General features: G+C 38.1%; 1 protein-coding gene across 2 annotated transcripts in view; it reads right to left on the minus strand.

The window, feature by feature from the left end:
• Positions 1 to 2,199: 2,199 nt before the first annotated feature.
• Positions 2,200 to 19,659, minus strand: part of LOC109407247 (ovarian-specific serine/threonine-protein kinase Lok) — a 34,742-nt gene continuing 17,282 nt past the window's right edge. For both annotated transcript variants that reach the window (XM_062850638.1, XM_029858898.2), the window contains exon 5: positions 2,200 to 3,882. In XM_062850638.1, the coding sequence (XP_062706622.1) occupies positions 3,308 to 3,882 (575 nt within the window). In that variant the 3' untranslated portion in view covers positions 2,200 to 3,307. The remainder of the gene's footprint in view (positions 3,883 to 19,659) is intronic.

A 19,659-nucleotide genomic window follows, 5' to 3' on the forward strand; every position in this document is an offset into this window, starting at 1 on the left:
CGAGTGGTTCACTGATCACGTTTTCGTCCAAACACTGCTTGTTTCGCTATTCTGTCACTAGGCGGCGCTAGTTAACATGACAGTTTTATGAATAGCATGGCTAAGAATCCTGATAACGTAGAAAGATGGTGTCTTTGGCAAAGTTAATCAGTATGACAGAGAATTACATAAAATGGGACACTAGTTTCGCAATTCTGCCACTAGGCGGCGCTAGTGAACATGCAAATTTTAGAAATCTCAGTTCAGAATAATGATAACTTAAGAGATGGTGTCTTCGGCAAAGTTGATCAGTATGACATAGACTTACATAAAACGAGATACTTGTTTCGAAATTCTGCTACTAGGTGGCGCTAGTGAACATGCAAATTTTAAAAATCTCATAGCCGAGAATCCTGATAACTTAAAAAGATGGTGTCTTTGGAAAAGTTAGTCAGTATAACAGAGACTTATATAAAATGGGATACTAGCTTCGCAATTCTGCTACTAGGCGGCGCTAGTGTAAATTTTAGAAATCTCATAGCTCAGAATAATAATACCTTAAAAAGATGGTATCTTCGGTAAAGTTGATCAGCATGTCATAGACTTACATAAAACAAGATACTTGTTTCGAAATTCTGCCACTAGGCGGCGCAAGTGAACATGCAAATTTTATAAATCTCATAGCTCAGAACCCTGATAACTTAGAAAGATGGTGTCTTCGGCAAAGTTAATAAGTTTGGCATAGTAAACTTCCATAAAATGGAACTCTTGTGTCGAAATTCTGCTACTAGGCAGCACTAGTAAACTTACAAATTTAAAAATCTAAAAATCACAGAATCCTGAAATTTTGGTGAGACTGTATTCTTTGTTGATGGGATACTTGATTCGAAAGTCTGGGCAACGCTTGTAAGCACTTTTTATTAATTTTATACCTCGATGCCTGTCAGACTCGAAAGGGATTTTCGATAGAACTTTCGAGAGTATTCCAGTAAAACCTACTAGTCCAATTAAAAAAATGCGGGAAGATAACCAAACAAAATTAATCAACTAGAGTAATTCCAGAAACATTCTCCTTCTCGAAAAGTAATTCTGAAGGTATTACTAGCAAACAATACAATGAGATTACGTAAAAGAATCCTTAAACACTGCCTGGGGAATCCCCTCAAAATACTCAACGAATACTAAGACCAATGGTCTGAGAAGACCAAAATTTGATCTACGTGGTTTATGAACAGCCCTTAGCGGGCAATTTATCAATAAATCATATGAACCAGAGTTCTAAATGGTAGATTTTTTCAAGCCCTAAAACTACCGAAGAAAGTATTGCGCTATCTCTTAACACACTCGAGATAATTGACCACACCCCCATAAGCTCTTAGGGGCGATTTCTTCACCCTGGCTTAAGCGTTAAGCCAGGTTTAACTGTATGGGTAAGCCTGGCTTACCGGTTAAGCCGAGGTGAAGAAATCGGCCCTTAGTCTCCTATAACGCTCACCCCTGTCTAGTAAAAGTCCGTTTATTAGGAATTCGTTTAGTAAGAGACTTGACTGTACTTGGTTCGTCACTAACCAGTAATGATCATGCTAACAACTTTGCCGAAGATAAGTTTTTTATCAAGTGATAGTGTGCTTTCCCCATACTAAAAAAATAAAGTTTCCATATAAAACTTTAAGTCGATTACGGACTAGCTTACCGATTTTTTAGATTTATTTTATGTTGCAGGGCTTCTTTTGGGTGCATGTGCAACCGTTTGTGACTATTCGGGATTGTGTATTCGAAATTTCGACACGGCCTAATTCGAAATTTTATTCCACACTGCCTAATGTACATGTAAATGACACTCAGGCTTATTATTCGTGGCGTGTGAGGTGAGACGTTCAATCAAATGGGATTGACTCGGTTTTTGTCACCTCATTCGACTCATCTCACCTCACACTTCACACAGAACGAACCTGACTATTTCGGGGTTTAACGATAAAAAATGCTTCACGAATTTCACAAAATGAATACGGATGCTTCAATTTAGATCGCATGGGTCTGTAACACTCTGACAGCACTTATTACGCAAATAGAAGTAAAGCCTGTTGTTTAGTAATAAGTAAAAGCTATGGTTCTTCGTCGAAACAGATTGGATTAAAGTTACAAGAAGTAATAATATCACAATATATCCAAAGACGATAATGGTTGTCATCAGGTGCACCAAAGCACAAAATACAACAATTAAGACGAAACAAAAAAATGTATTGTATTTTTCTTTAGAAAAAAAAGTAAGTAAAACTGCAACAATTCTACAGCTAAGTTTATGTATGTATTCCTTATCTAAGCATTTAATACTCAAATCACTAGGGCAACCACGCGACAGTTTATTAACGACATTTTGCACTTTAGGAACTGTATGGCATGGCTTTCTAAATATGTAGTTCTATTTTGCACCTTATTATAGGTAGGTAGTCCGTTTGTACTTAATATAGTGAAACCTGTTTTTTTTTCGTATCGTTCCATGTGTGTTGCATGGAACATTTTCGGCATTTTCAACTGATTTTGTGATGATAGTTATTACAAAACGAAAAGTATTTATTCCAAGACAATTTGTAACGTTTACAAAAAGAAAACATAGCACGGATATTGACGAATGATGGCTTATGATTGTGGGTAAAGCATTATTGAATAATCTAGTTGAACATGTTTTCGCTTCTGATTTGGAATGAATCAATTTTTGTTAAGATGTTTAGTTTTTTTTTCGACAGTTTCTGCAATTATTTTGAATTTCTACATGTTTAAAATAGTGTCCACTTCTGTACAAACTCAATAAATGTTAAACGTTTTCCTTACCATGCATTAAAATAACAATTCCAACGGAACAGTAAGCGTAGGTAAATGCACACAGGCTGCTCCTTTGTGACTCGTAACGAAGGCCGAGCCACGGAGCAATGTTTAACACTTCACTCTAGTAACCGTTGATCGAAACGAAAACATGTATTCGAATGCTATACAAAATGCGTTTATGAAATATATATATAAACAACCAAGAGAGCATCGTACTTGATCCAAATCCGCTGTAGGCAAGGGAACGTAAAAAACTACATTATCAGTTCCGCTTGAATTGTTATCAATAGAAAATAATCCTTATCAAATCAGCTCGCTTCCACTTGCTACTTACTGTTTCTCCTCTCTTTGCTGATTTTTGACGTCACGAATGCCGGAGATTCTAACGCACACTTAGCTTCAATTTCACCCACTTTCTGAACTGTATACGAACTGGTTCTTCCTTTTGGTCATCACTGCCGGCATCCTCTCCTTCGGCAGGTGGCCTTTTACCCGAATCTAGTCATTTGGTACGTTGCCGTTTCTTGGGAGGCTCGACAAAGATCTTCTCATTGTTGTTCTCTATGTCGGATGTGGAAGCCTTTTTGATGCCGGACAGTCGCACATTCATCAGTTTCTCCGCCTTCCGGATAACTTCCGGATCGCGCAACCATGCACTATTGAGGATGTCATCAATGGACGGTCGACTATTCGGGTCGATCGTCAAGATCTCATAAATAAGCTTTTTGGCTTGGGGTGAAACCGACTTCCACGACCGGTGACGGAAGGAGAATTTGCCTCGCTTGATTTGCTCGGAGGCAGGGCTTCCGTATTCATCCGAGAAAGGAAGTGTTCCGCTGAGCATCGTATACAGGACAACTCCCAAACTCCAAATGTCCACTTTTCGCGTGTAGGAACCACGTCCACCGGTTAGGAGTACTTCCGGGGCAACGTACAGGGGAGTGCCACAGAGGGTTCGCAGCACGGAGTCTTTTTGCACGAATTTGCTCAAACCAAAGTCGGAAACCTTCAACAAGGTTTCCTCGTCGTCATTTTCTAGCAGGATGTTGTCTGGTTTCAAATCTCGGTGGGTGATATCTGGAATAGAAAAATCAACATAACACTTCAAAATTATATTTCCCAATAAAAAGGTGGTTAAAAAATTCTAAAAATTAGGCAAAAAAAGCCAGGGGCGACTCGTGACCTTTTCGGTTACATGTTCAACATTTTTGTTTGACTATTTACGAAGCCGAGAAAATAAATAATTAGGGGATTCACTTAACAGATTAAATGACTGTGTCATGATTATCTAATAATTGAAATGTTAATGTTAAATGCGAATAAAATAATCCAATGTTGCTTTGGTGATCGCGACAAATAATAATTAATCAGCGTTTTGCGCTGTTAACCCTAAAAGGGATAATACCTTCATGGCCTCAGTTTCGTCACCTCGCTGAGTGTGTTCCATCAAAGACGAGCTCTGAAAGGCGCCTGGGGTCCAATGGACCCCAGGTATCCCTTTTAGGGTTAAGTGAATCCCCCTATTATCGTACTACAAAATTCCATTCGTTTTGTTATGTTTAAACATCTGCTTAACATTAAGCTAAACAGATTAAGTATGATATCTTATATAATAATATGGGGATTTACTTAAATATTTTACACAAGGTGCCACCTATCGAATAAATCACGAATCAAAGACTCAACTTTCAGACAGTTTTTAGCTTGCTGAAAAATTTTGTTGAAGATGGCATCATTCTATCTCATCAGGATTCTGAGATACCGTCAAGGCACCATTCACCGTGGGTCTAAGAAGATTCGGGGCAAATAAGGGCATTCATTTGACACCTGTCTTATAAACATTGTTGGTGCCGCTTTTAATTGCCTTCATTATAGGTTAAAATTAAAGCAATATCCACAGAAGTAGAAAAATTTTCACAAAATTTGGTGATATAGTACAATTAATAAAGGGTAGTAGGGTCGCCTAATTCCGTGGTAGGTCACCATTCACCGTGGTAGTAAGGACCCATTCACCGTGTATGAGAAATTTTATTCTACTTTGTTTAAAAATGATCAAAACAACCCAGCCGAGGGAATTTTTTTCGTTTAAATTCATTTCAAGTAATAACTTGCAAGATTTTATTAGAAAAACGAATGTTCAAATTTTCGATTTTTTCTGGATATATGGGATAATATGGGGCACGGTGAATGGAGACCATTGATTTTTAGGGTACCCATTTACCGTGCCTTTTTGTTTCAATTAAAAAGTACGAGTAATCGTACTTTCTTGTTAAACTTACTTCGGTAATGCAAAATACATACCTGATATGTGAATTTAATTGCTTCTTGGTGGAATAAAAACGTTACTACATTTAGTTTATCGCTTAAATCACCTTAGCGCAGTTTTCGTTTTTTCACTATGAATGCAGTGAACGAGCAGAAACCCGCTTCATGTAAACACGCTTTAGTGTCAAAATGATACTTTGAAATGTTTCTAATGAGCGTTTTGACATAGTAACAATACATTAGTGTTGTATTGGTGAAATTGAAGGGAAATTGTCATATCATTCAATCATAATATGGAAATAATGAAAAAATATTCGAAGGCACACGGTGAATGGAGCCCCCACGGTGAATGGCGCCTTGACGGTATAGAAGTTTGAACATTTTTTACCTTGGCGGCACGTTGCGGATGATTCTCGAACCAAAAATGCCATTGCCAGATAGTTCTCAGCCTACTGAAAAACTTTGCTGAAAACCTCATGTTTGTAGCTCAATATGGTATCGAGATATACATGTTTGAATTTTTCAGACACAAGGCGCTACCTAGCGGATAAATCCCAAACCAAAGACCTTACTATCAGATGGATCTGAAATTGCTGAAGAACTTTGCCGAAGACAGCATCATTCTATCTTATCAGGTTTCTGAGAAATGAGGGTTTGAACATTTTTGACACTGGTGCCGCCTAGGGGCCGAATCGCGAACTAAAGTCACCGTTGCCAGTTAGTTCTTAACCTGCTGAACAAATTTGCCGAAGACGTTATACTTCTACCTCATCGGTATCTTGAGGTATACGTTGTGGTTGTGCAAAGTATGTGGCCAATTTTGGTACCCCAAGACAATCCGTAATAACTGCGGAACCATGTGGACCAGGCACCTATGTCCCCGGACTCTTAAACTAGAAGAGTTTTTCAGGAAGTTGTGAAAACTTCATCAAAGTCCATCAAAAAACAAAAAAGTTATGACTATTTTTGTGATTTTCCGAAGGTGGTACGATATTAGGGGGATTCACTTAACAGTGAACAGATTATCTAGGATATTCCGCTGAATTGAAGCATTTGGAATGAAAAAGTCGTCATCGACATTATCCTCATCATTAAAATCTCGAAATCAGTTTCCTCAGTAGATGTATGGGAAATTAGATCGCTAATTACTTTATTTTATTTTATACCTCAGATGTATTTATCCATAATTTTTAACCTTCCTTAGTCCCTAAAAAAAAGTTACAAATAAGACCCTGGGGTCATTTTTGACCCCAAATTTTGGACAGCTCGCAAAAATCAGTGGCTTGACCGATTTTGGATCTCTTTGGCTCAAATGAAAGGGGCACAATTCTAGTTTTCAAAACCACCGGAGAAATCCGGATTCGACCACTGTGGCCACCAGGAACCTGCTTCAACTGAAAAATGCCGCTTTTGAGACCCTAACTTTGGCAAGCTATAACTTTGCAACCAAACAAGTAATCAGGACCGTCCAAGGGTCGTTGGAAAGGTATTTACGTGGACTTTGATTATAGACATTAATATTGACTAATTATTGAGAACCGGTTCCGGAAATCCGGAACATCCGAAATATTAGTTTTCATCATTGCTATGTGCTTGAAAATCCACAAATGTATTCCCTTTATGCATTTTATTGCATTACTTCTCTGCACGCTTCACTGAAATGAGAAACATATTGTTTAAGACCATTTTTGAAGGGTTCTGGGCAGGTCTGGTCAATGCGGAACGGGTTACAGGGACTCCGGAAGGTAGTCAATTGGGTAACAACAATGAACTTCGTATAGTTTTCGCTCCAAAACTCAGCGCCACATGGTGCAACCTTCGTGGATTTTCATATCTGTTGTTCTAGTGATACACAAAGAGATTGGTAGTCATCTTCTTCTTTTTCTTGGCGTAACATCCCTACTGAAAAAAATCCTGCCTCTCAGCTTTTAAGTGTTTTATGTGCACTTCTACTAGTATATACTGAGAGTTTTCTCTGTCAATCATTAGTTTACATATGTATATCGTGTGGCAGGCACTATATGCGCATGGGAGTAAGAGTAATTTCCCTTACGAGAAGTTCCTAGGCCAACCGTAAATCGAGCCCGTCACCCTCAGCATGGTCTGGTCATGATAAATGCCTTTACTGCTATGGTTATAGGGGCTCCAAATGAATAGTCATATTGGTTCCACGTGGTCACCGGAGTGGCCACCGGAGATATCCATATTGTATTGCTCTCAGATTTTTACAACAAATGTAGGCTTCGACAGTTAAATTTTTATTATTTATCGTAACTTCAATGTTCTGGTATAGAAATGAACAAATGATGATCTCGATCTTTTTAGGCCACTAGAGTGACCACCGGAGTAACCCCAATTGTGTTACTTCAATTTTCTGCAACAAAAGTAGGCATTCGGAAGCTCACCATACTGTCGTAAGCGCCATTCAGAATTCAGACTTTCTTGTGTATGTCTCGTAAAATAATAAGACTATAATATTTCTGCCAGATTATGATGCAAGATTTTGTCATTATCTACCGATGCGTGATAATGTTTGCACCATCGTACAAATAGGGTTCCCGTATCACCTGCACTGGACTGGTCTAGCCGCACATGTTTCTCATATACGATATTCTTGGGATCATCTTCTAAAATGAGCTGTAGGTGGTCGAATTTAGATATGTCGAAATGATATCTCAGCCCTGATCATGATGTGAGTTAGAGCTTACGTGCATGCAAAGACAACCAAGACATTTTGTGTGATACGGGATACTGGAACCTAATTTGTACGATGGTGCAAACATTATCACGCATTCGGTTGCATCTACGAAAGAAAAGAAAAATAATGACCGATAGATTGCTAGGTGAATAACTAAAAAGGAGCCAACATTGTCATAGTCACTTACGTGATTCGGCAGAATAACGGCAACATAACATAACATTATCAGTTCCGGGTGTATGATAGTATTCGAGAGATTCCATAAAAACTGGAGATTCCAAAATAAAAATACCGGAAATTCATGAGGCAGTTCCACCTGGAATTTTACCAGGACTTCCACTAGGAATTACTCTTGGTGTTGCAAATATGATCACGTTTCTTTACCAATAAATGTATAGACTTGTAAATTTTTGTTAGTATTCTCACAACAACAATTATTGTAGATGCGGCAATCTAACTATCAATGAGTATACTCTCATTGAAAATGAACTCAAAAATTGTTATTGCAAATTATAAAATACAAATATGAAGAAATGAGGAGGTTTCATACCTGTTGGAGGAAGGATTGTTGCTCTATTCCAGCGGCCTTTTTCATCTCCGGTGAATATAAAAAAAAATCCTTCGGGAGCTCCTACGATTATTGGTACATATAGGAGTTCCGGCAGAATTTCCCTCTCGGAGTTCAAACATGAATCTCTCACGAAGCTCCACCTATTATTAGTCTAGAAGTGCCCGCAGGAGCTCCTGCAGGAATTCCTCTAGATCAGTGGTGCTCAGCACTTCATTTCATCAACAAAATTGCTTAGTACTTATCGTAAACCATTTCAATTACAAGCAAATTTGTATTCAAACTGAAGCTTAGTATTGAAGTTGTTTTGTAGTACAAGGTTACTAAACTGAAATTACTTTTGTAACTTTTCGTAATTTGGCAAACTTTGGCAAATATGAGTGCGGTCTGTGGGCCTATTTTTTACTCAATCGAGGATATCTCGAAAGATTGAAAATATAACTAAAGATTTTCTTCATAACGTCTAAACTCTAGAGGTTGCTCCGGAAATTCTCTCGCCAGTAGTAATTTTTTGAACTAAGAACTGTTTCTGAAGTTACAACGGGAATGCCTCTAGGAGTTTCTCAGAAAAATCCTCTAGGAGTTCCGTTACGAATTCTCTTAGGAGTTCCAAATAGACTTTCTCCAGGAGTTCCACAAAATGTTTTTTTTCTACTTCCACTAATTATTTCTTTGGTAGATCCACTGGGAATTCCTCTAGGAGTTCCTGTCAGAGTTTCACTGACAATTCTGCTCAAAGTTTCAACGGAAGTACTTCCAGTTACAGAGGAAGTTTCACTCGAAGATCCTCTGTGAATACTTGTGGGAACCCATCCGCTAATATCCAGAAATAGTAGTAGTTAATCATATTGAATCCGTCCAACAAATATACCGTGAATTCCTTCAGTACATTCACTGGAACTGCTCTAAGACTTCGACCAGAAATTCTCCTAGGAGTTACACCAAGAATCCCTCTAGGAAATCCACTAGGGGTTCGTCAAAGAGTTCAAAAGAGAATTTCTCTAGGAGTTGCATCGATTATTTCTCGAAGTTCCATCGGGAAATTGGGCAAGAGTTTTACCGGGAATTCTTCTCCACATTTCCAGGGAAATTCTTCTCGAAGTTCCACCGAAAATCTCTTCAGAAATCGTTCTAAAAGTTCCAAAGAGAATTTCTCCAAGAATTCCTCAAAATACTTCTCTATGTGTTCCGCTGCAAATTTCCACTAGGAGATAAACTTTTAATCCCTAGCGAAATTTTGTCAGGAATTCCTTTGAAAGTTCAATTCACAAGATATACTTTCCTAACAGTAGTACCGTAGTAGAATATTTGTGGAAATTTCTTTTCAAAATACCTTTGGAAAATCCTCTAGGAGCTCCACTAAGAATTTCTCTAAGTAATAACTTTAGAAGTTCCACCGTACATTCCTGAAGGAGTTCCATCGCAAATTTCTCTGCAAGTTTCACTATATAGTGCTTTAAAATTTCCGCAGAAAATTCAGCGGAAACTCATCCAGGCAGCATAAATTTATTACGTGATACTTAAATCTTAATTTCCGTATCCTCTCCACCGCTCCGTGACGCATTTTCTTGTTTGAAAATCTCTAATTCCACTCTAATTTCTCTTAGATTTTCACCTAGCTCCTCCTGAAATTCCTCTTGAATTTACAATAGTTACACCGGATATTCCTCTAGAATTTATAGTAGGTACACCCAGAGGAGTTTCACCGGTATATCCTCTAGGAGTGCCACTAAATGCCCAATGTTTCTGGATTCTAGTTTCTATGGATGCTCTACATGGAATTCTTCAAAGACTTTGATTCGAATTTATTTTGGGATTTTCATCAAGAAGCTTTACCGGGAAATTCTGTAAAAAATTACCAGGAGTTACACCAGTAATTCTTCCAAGAGATAATTTTATTACTTTTTTAATTTGAAAAAAAAAAACACTAGCATAAAACAGTTCCACCAGGAACCATACTAACAAAAGTATCTGCATAGCAGCTTATAGAACAAAAGCCTTTGGACGAATGCTCTTTAAGCTCTTATACAGCAAAAATGTTAGTTGGGAATTCCTCCAGAACTTCCACAGGAATTGTCCTAAGAGTTCCACCCCTAATTCTTCTAGGGTTTCTACTAAGAATCTTTCTAGCAGAAAGTTCTTCAGTAGATCTCTAGAATTTCGTTCAGTAGTCTCTCAGGATATTTCTTTGGGTGGTCGTCCAAAAATTCCTTCAAGAGTTCCTTCGGAATTTTTGCCATCCCTTATCTGTAGAGCCTTTGAACCACTGCTTCCATTATGTAGCAATATTGTGGAAATCGACCCGACAATTCCTTCAATAGATTCTCCGGGAAACGCTTAGATAAATTATCCGCGGAAATTTTAGATGATTTATCGGTGAACACCTCAAGAAGAGATACCCGGTTTGACTCCTACAAAAATTCTCGGTGCATCTTCTGGAGAAATTCCTGGTGAAGCTTTTGGAGTAATTCTCAGTTTAACTTCTATTTCTACAGCACGGAAAACTTCATTTTCTAATGTACGGAATCATTTTATAATCAATTCTTTGATCACAAAGAACCAAATGACAGATTTGTTTCTCACACTTTGCACCTCAGGTGTGAAACACAATATGAAGTCAGCTGATAAATGTCTACTTATGCTGTAAAACAATTTCTCTGGTGACAATGGCCTGGAAAGATCGAGATCATCTTTGACCGAACTTTGGTCTGGCTTGCATAATAAATTGGCCTACGAATTTATTTTCTTGGCTCCAACGTTTGGAACCCAATTTGTAATCTTTACAGTCGAAAATCGCAGGATAAGATTGAGATCATATGTACCAAAACATTACAAATTATAAAAGTAAATGATTAAAATTTAACTGTCGAAGCCTACATTTGTTGTAAAAATCTGAGAGCAATACAATATGGATATCTCCGGTGGCCACTCCGGTGACCACGTGGAACCAATATGACTATTCATTTGGAGCCCCTATAACCATAGCAGTAAAGGCATTTATCATGACCAGACCATGCTGAGGGTGACGGGCTCGATTTACGGTTGGCCTAGGAACTTCTCGTAAGGGAAATTACTCTTACTCCCATGCGCATATAGTGCCTGCCACACGATATACATATGTAAACTAATGATTGACAGAGAAAACTCTCAGTATATACTAGTAGAAGTGCACATAAAACACTTAAAAGCTGAGAGGCAGGATTTTTTTCAGTAGGGATGTTACGCCAAGAAAAAGAAGAAGATGACTACCAATCTCTTTGTGTATCACTAGAACAACAGATATGAAAATCCACGAAGGTTGCACCATGTGGCGCTGAGTTTTGGAGCGAAAACTATACGAAGTTCATTGTTGTTACCCAATTGACTACCTTCCGGAGTCCCTGTAACCCGTTCCGCATTGACCAGACCTGCCCAGAACCCTTCAAAAATGGTCTTAAACAATATGTTTCTCATTTCAGTGAAGCGTGCAGAGAAGTAATGCAATAAAATGCATAAAGGGAATACATTTGTGGATTTTCAAGCACATAGCAATGATGAAAACTAATATTTCGGATGTTCCGGATTTCCGGAACCGGTTCTCAATAATTAGTCAATATTAATGTCTATAATCAAAGTCCACGTAAATACCTTTCCAACGACCCTTGGACGGTCCTGATTACTTGTTTGGTTACAAAGTTATAGCTTGCCAAAGTTAGGGTCTCAAAAGCGGCATTTTTCAGTTGAAGCAGGTTCCTGGTGGCCACAGTGGTCGAATCCGGATTTCTCCGGTGGTTTTGAAAACTAGACTTGTGCCCCTTTCATTTGAGCCAAAGAGATCCAAAATCGGTCAAGCCACTGATTTTTGCGAGCTGTCCAAAATTTGGGGTCAAAAATGACCCCAGGGTCTTATTTGTAACTTTTTTTATGGGAGCGCCCCTAGGGGTCATTCAATGCTTTTGATTTTTGGGAAAGGTTTATTTCCGCGAAAAAATAATTGTCAGAAAATTTCAGATTGCTAGGATTCGTTAAACAAAAGCTACAGATAATTGAAATTTGAAAAAGGTCAAAAAAGACCCCAAGACCTTACTAAGGTTAAATACATAGGTTGTTTCCACTGAACGAAAACCCCCGCCGTACGAAGAATGATTCTTCATTCAATGCGATACATTTCCGCAGAATCGGAATTTTGAATGATTTCACAGCAGAATGATTTTACTGCCTACAACAAAATTGAAATCATCCTGTTTTAAAACTAAAATTGACACAATAAATATATGATTTTTTGCTTGGGCATTGTTGTGAATGATTATCGTCACAAAATCATCGGAAAGCACTGCTGTGCATCATACCGAAAAACATTCAATCACCAAACGAAAATCTCCGCAATCAAACGAATGAATCATCATTCAGCCATATGATCAACCACTGATCCCGTAAACTGAATGACAATCTTGATCGAATGATTTTCAAAACTGAAATGATGGAATTTTGTTTATCTTTGGTATGAAGTTTCTGAAGGGATGAACGCTTTAGCATAACTGTGAAAGTGGTTCCAGTTTTAGCTGATTATTTGCTGTTCCCATTTCGCCTTAAATCACCCAGTGTGCGTAATTAAGTGATCTAACGATTGGATTCAACGTTCTATTAAGAAATTGGCTCAATTTCGTTCGTGATCGACCGCTATAAGCTATTTATTTTGTGCTATCCACGAGAGCGTTCTTCGTCACAGGCCCTTCAGAATTCATCGATCGCTTTGTTGATTAATGTCAGTCATCAACAATAGCCATTGTAATATGAGCCATTAGCCTGTGCATGTCGGCGGGATCGACATATGAATGACACTAATGAGTGGAGCTTTTTCGTCGACCATTTAAAGCTTTCAACAGTGCTCGACATTCGATCTGGCTGAAATTCAATTCGACCGTTATTTTTTTTATTCAAATCAGCTTTTGTGGTTGCGGTAAACAGAAGCATTTCTCGTAAATGATTCCTCCGTCTCAATTGCAAGTGATTGCAAGAATTTTTGTAAAAGTGTTTTGAATGGCGGGTAAGATTTTTCAAACCCCCGAAATTAATGTATTTGGAATATTACTTATTGGGGAAATTTATAAATTATGACGCTAAAAATTTTAACGTCTTATTTTTGGCGTAGTTGCATCGAAACTATCGCCAATAAAATGCATACATATTTCGATTTTAAATGCCATAATCAATCATTGTGTAAAACAAACGATTTTCTTTTTGCGCATCTACAATGGGTTACCATTCGAATTGTTCTATTGTTATACTTGCCGTAACTGTTGTTAATTACGTAAAGAACGTAACGATTGATTATGGCATTTAAAATCGATTTTTTTTTCAATATGGATTTAAGGACAGACTTGTTAGAATCCCAAAATGGCCGCCACAATGGCCGACTTTGGCACCTACTCACGTTTTCGAGCGCACAAATCTCTTTGTAAACAAAACCAGCGCATCTGATCTTTTTATTTTGAGCTTATTACAAGTGAGCAAGAAGAGAATAATCTATTGCACTGTTGTTTGAAGCTTGCTTCTTGAGATTTGTGCGTTTGAAGTTCTGATGCACTGTTGAAGCGGGATTTCAAGACGTTTGTCCTTAAGTTTGGAAAGTATCAGATAAAACATGAAGCATCATTAAATTATAACAATTTAGAGATTAATTTCCAAACTTACTTAAAATGTCGCTCAAATAACGGAAAGCTTGAGGTGAGTAATTTCTGAAGAGTGAATCACTGATCAATTTATGAGTAGGTGCTTTTTTGTAATTTGACAGTTTTGTTCAACTTCTAGCAAATCAGAAAGGATTGGGATTTAACCGTTACCCACAGACAAACAGACGTAATACTCATCGAAAGGGCTTTCGGAGATTTCAAGCTGTAACACCACGAAGGACACCCGTGCATCGGCTCTAAACGGGTGGAGTCACCTTCAATATTGCGGTGATACAATGCACAATATTGGTAAAGATTTAAGTAATTCATTTTGTTTTCTTAATTGTCGTAAAATGAAATTTAATTTTAGGCTGTACTAAATATCCAATCCATACAGTTGAAAAAAAGATTTTTTCGTAAACCGTATGTCGGACGAACGACGGGCATACTGCGCTGCATTAAGGGCCAACTCCGCTGTCCAGCGCTCGACGTCCGACGTTAGGCTTCATGTATCTAAATATTTAAAGAAAACTCTAATGGTCTCCTAAGGGCTTGTTCACAAATGTCATAACGCCGGAGGGGGTGGGTGGGTGTCCTTCGTGGTGTTACAGCTTGAAATCTCCACAAGCCCTTTCGATAAGTGTTACGTCTGTTTGTATGCGGGTAACGGTTAAATTCCAATCCTTTCTGACTTGCTAGAAGTTGTACAAAACCGTCAAATTACAAAAAAGTACCCATAAATTGGTCAGTGATTCACTCTTAATAAATTACTCACCCCAAGCTTCCCGATATTATTTGCGCGACATTTTTAGTAAGTTTGAAAATTAATCTCTAAATTGTAAAAATTTTATGATGCTACATACTTTATCTGGTATTTTCCAAACTTAAATCCAAATTGAAGTTATTTTTATTCCAATTTAGATGCCATAATCAATAATTTTATTCTTTACGTAATTATAAACAGTTACGGCAAGTTTAACAATAGAACAATTCGAATGGTCCCCCATTGTAGATGCGCTGGGTGAGACAAGAAGAAAATCGTTTGTTTCACATAACGATTGATTATGACATTGAAAATCGAAATATGTATGCGTTTTATTGGCGATAGTTACAAAACAACTACGCCAAAAATAAGACGTTTAAATTTTTAGCGTCAAAATCTATAAATTTTCCCAATAAGTAATATATTTTTTTTTTTTTTTTGCTAGGTTTCTAGCTGCACTCTGAATAGAGTTGAAACCTCTACACTAGACCCGAAGATAGAAAAGAGTACGTAATCTTTCAGAAGCAGTTTGCCAGCCGTACGCGGAAAATGATATCCATTAAGACACTGTTGCCTACTGACTCAGAAAGTTACGGTAGAAGATTGGAAAGTTTTCAATTGGTCAGTCAGTCAGGATTTGCCTATGTAGTGTTATGGTCACACGGTTTGTGTTTGTTGTCTTGTTCGATTTTGTGGTATGGTTCAACATGTTTTTCTTCTCTTTAAGTCAGTGGTCGTATGTTTGTTTTTTTCCGTCGAATCAATCAAACCCTGTATTTTAAATATAGTCGATCCTGTTTCAAATTGTTTTCTTGATTTCGCTAATCGTTTTCTACTTCTCTGTGTCATCTCTTATGTTCTTAAATTGTCATCGGTCCAAAACCCACAGAAACATGCAACTGAACTTCTGATATTTTTCTGTTGGTTTAAAATACCATCTAAGAGATAAACAAAAATACGTCAAGTTGGTCAGTTGATTGCAATAAAATTTTAAAATAATAAAGATTGCTTGTCAAGTATTATGTATTCGTCCCCTACAAATACTATGAAAAATGTTCAAATTCGTTCAATTGTCCTATCGGTCCTACCTAGATAAACCATGTCATTTTCTCAAGCGTAGCCTAGAAATGTCAACCTAGTCATACACAAGTAACGTTGTTCAGTTAATAAAAAGCAGTCAGTTTTTGTCCAAAATGTCACGTCGAACGCATTGACGTCAACAATGCGTTTAAGTGTTCGCACGTTAGCTTCGAATCTATCAGCACAATTAAGTGCTGCAAATCTCCTTCCCACTATTAATTCTTCGGTCGATTTTAATTGCTTTATTTAAAAAAAATATGACCAACTAACATTCTAAAAATTCGAAAACGCGACTATGACATTAATAGATTACTAATCAAAATCAACCGAGAAACGTGGGAAATAGAGCCCAAACAACATTTTGAAGTCAGCTGGCTGTAAAAAGTTCCAAAACCTGTCACAAATCCTACAATACTTTTATTAGGATTTGTAACGATCATCAAAACCTTCTTAAATCCAACCGACTTGGAACTATTGCTTGGGAATAGACTCTAATGAGCCCTGGCGGATCCTCCATTTTTATCGAGCATGTCTGATGTATATGATCAGCCATACTCCATCTGCAGCAGCCGGTTCGTGATTAACCGTTGGAGGCGCATTAAAGTGTTAAAAAGGTGATATGTTTCACTAAAGAACACTACATTACAATAATCAAAACGAAACTCCTTCACTTTAATACCGTCAACCCCTGCGAACTTGGCCAGGGAAGTAATATATTTTATATACATTAATTTGGGGGGTTTGAAAAATCTTACCTGCCATTCAAAACACTTTTACAAAGAATTTTGCAATCACTTGCAGTTGGTACGGAGGAATCATTTACGAGAAATGCTTCTGTTTACCGCAACCACAAAAGCTGATTTGAATAAAAAAAATAATATAAAAATAATAACGGTCGAATTGAATTTCAGCCAATGTCGAACATTGTTGAAAGCTTTGAATGTTCGACAAAAAAAGCTCCACTCATTAGTGTCATTTGTATGTCGATCCCGCCGGCATGCACAGGCTAATAATAAATCCACCAAAACAAACGCACCGATCACTCGATCGGTCTCTACATCGTCTGTGTGCAGCGATGGAAACAACAACAAGCGACCGAGGGATGATAGACAGACCGATAGCGATCCGGACTCCGAGATGCTCGACAAAATCCAGCAGATGTTCTCGATCTCCAACGCGAAAATTGAAGCTAAAATTGATGCAAGTAATGCCAGGATTGAGAACCGGATTACCGAAGTGGAGAACGTTCTATTTGCCCTGAAAGCCGAGTGTACGTCGAGCATCAACAATCAGTCCTGCAAAATATCAGTCTCTGTGCCTGTTTTTCAGCCGAAAATGAATGACTGCGGCTGTCGTATTCAGTTCCTCGATGTGAGAACTGACAGAGTCCGAGAGCTCCATTCGTGAGCGACCCAACAAGATCAATTCCCAATCATCCACACACTACTCATGCTGAAAGGTCATTCGTCTCAAGCGGTGGCTTGTGAGAGTGAGTGCCCTATACGCTACCACGGGTGAGAACACTCAACTACAGAAAATTGAATGGAAATTTAGCCCTGTCAGCTCTCGCTTTCAGCACGCTGCGTGCGAGTGTGAGTACCTATTTCATTTCGCTCCCGTGTTGCTGATCGGAAAACAACAATGACAGGAAAACCAAAACGGAGAAAATGAAAAAAGCAAAATATCGCTATCATAAAGGCCTGTCGAAAAATTGCACCACTGTCAACAATCTTTCGATGGCGGTAACGGAGGTTCGTACTGAGCTTGTTTCGACTGTTCGACGGTTAGATCGTGTTGAGAAGGCAAGCGATCTCATTATCTCCGGCATTCCCTATGCCACCGATGAGAACCTGATGGTATCGTTCTGCAAGCTCGCTTCGGTTCTTGGATACAATGAAGTAGATCGACCTTTAGTGGACCTCAAGCGTTTGCAGAGATTTCCGATTCCAGTTGGAGCAACTCCACCAATAGTCTGCCAGTTTGCGATCAAAAATGTGAGGGATTCATTCTACGGCCGCTATCTACGAACGAGAAACTTATCGCTACGTCATCTGGGTTTTGACAACGATCGAAGGGTTTTTTTCAACGAAAACCTTACTCAACACGATAGGGCCATCAGAGCGGCTGCGATAAAATTAAAGAAAAACGGAGCTCTCAAGAATGTGTTCACTCGTGATGGGGTCGTTTTTGTCCAGCACATAAATGGATCCAATGCTGAGCCAGTCGTCGACATTAAACAACTTGTCGTTCAAACGTCGTCAACCCTTTCCAAATAGTTTTTCTCTTCCTTCCCTCAGTTCTCCGTGATTCCCATCATTAATACTCCATGAATCCACCCACTCCTGAAAGTCATCATAGTTTGAAATTACCCTTTTCCAAACAGCTTATCTTTTCCTTCATATGCATATTTCCATGCTTCCATCCTCAAGTTATTCCTGTGATTCCTTCCAGTCCTGAAAGTCACAGTGTATGCTGTCATCCGAAACTGTTGCTGCTGCTGTTGGTGCTGGATGCTGTTGTTAAGTCGTTGCTGGTTGGAGGTGTTGCTGCTGATGTACGGGAAAATGTCACTGCTGTTGGGAGGGCATAAAACAATGTCAAGTTGCTGTTCTTTTTATACACACTGCTGGTGGTGTTTTCACTATTAGTTAATTTGTTGGGATATTTTTATTCGATTCATTATTGTAGCTAAAACTGAACTTCAAAACTGAATGAATTATTAATGATTTTAGATAGTAGTTTTCTCTTTTCGTTGTTCATTATTGCATGTGGGATGGTTTCTTTCAGCAAATTTTCTTCAAAGCTTAGTTTGATCACTTCTATTGACCATGGCTAATGTTCCAGATGACAATGCTTCTATGAGCACTATAATTCCACGAATTGTTCTGAATGCTGCATTAAAAAATGAAAATTTGAATGTCGTTCACATTAATGTTCAAAGCCTTGTTGCGAGGAACTTCACAAAATTGGATGAACTACGAAATATCTTTTGCAACAGTAAAGTTGATGTAATATGTTTCACCGAAACGTGGCTTAATAACACGATCAGTGACGCAATGATTAAGATTGACGGGTACAACATTATTCGGAACGATCGGAATCGCCATGGCGGTGGTATTTGCGTGTATTTGAAAACAAGTTTTGGTCACAGTGTTGTAGCAAAGTCGCAATTTAACATCGATAATTTTGGTGAAACAGAATTTTTAGTAGTGGAAGTCAAGAATCGTAATGGAAAACTACTGCTCGGTGTTATTTACAATCCACCTACTGTTGATTGTTCTGAAACTATCCATAATTTAATGGAAAATTTCACTGTTCGATATGATAGTACATTTTTCATTGGTGATTTCAATACTGATTTATTGAATTCGTCACTTCGTACAAGAACGTTTAAAGAAACACTTGACAGCTTATCGTATGTTTGTGTTAATTCCGAACCTACTTTTTTTCACCGAACTGGTTGTTCTCTACTAGATCTAATTATAACTGATTCGCCAGAAATTGTCGTGAAACAAGATCAGCTTTCTATGCCAGGGGTTTCTAATCATGATATGGTCTTTTGTTCCATACGTGTGTTTCAAAAAAACACGGAGTCTATAGTTACTTATCGTGATTATGTCAATTTCGACTCAATTCAGCTGCAGGATGCATTTCAGAGTATTGACTGGAATTTTTTCTTCACGTTAACGGATCCTAACGAATTGCTAAATTTTTTGAACTACCATTTACTCTTGCTTCATGACAATTATATACCCATAAGACGCAAAAAGAATAATGCTTCTCCATGGTTTAATACTGCTATTTGTCGTGCAATTATTGATCGTGATTT

Source organism: Aedes albopictus, chromosome 2 (assembly GCF_035046485.1).
Source record: "Aedes albopictus strain Foshan chromosome 2, AalbF5, whole genome shotgun sequence".
Classification (NCBI taxonomy): domain Eukaryota; kingdom Metazoa; phylum Arthropoda; class Insecta; order Diptera; family Culicidae; genus Aedes; species Aedes albopictus.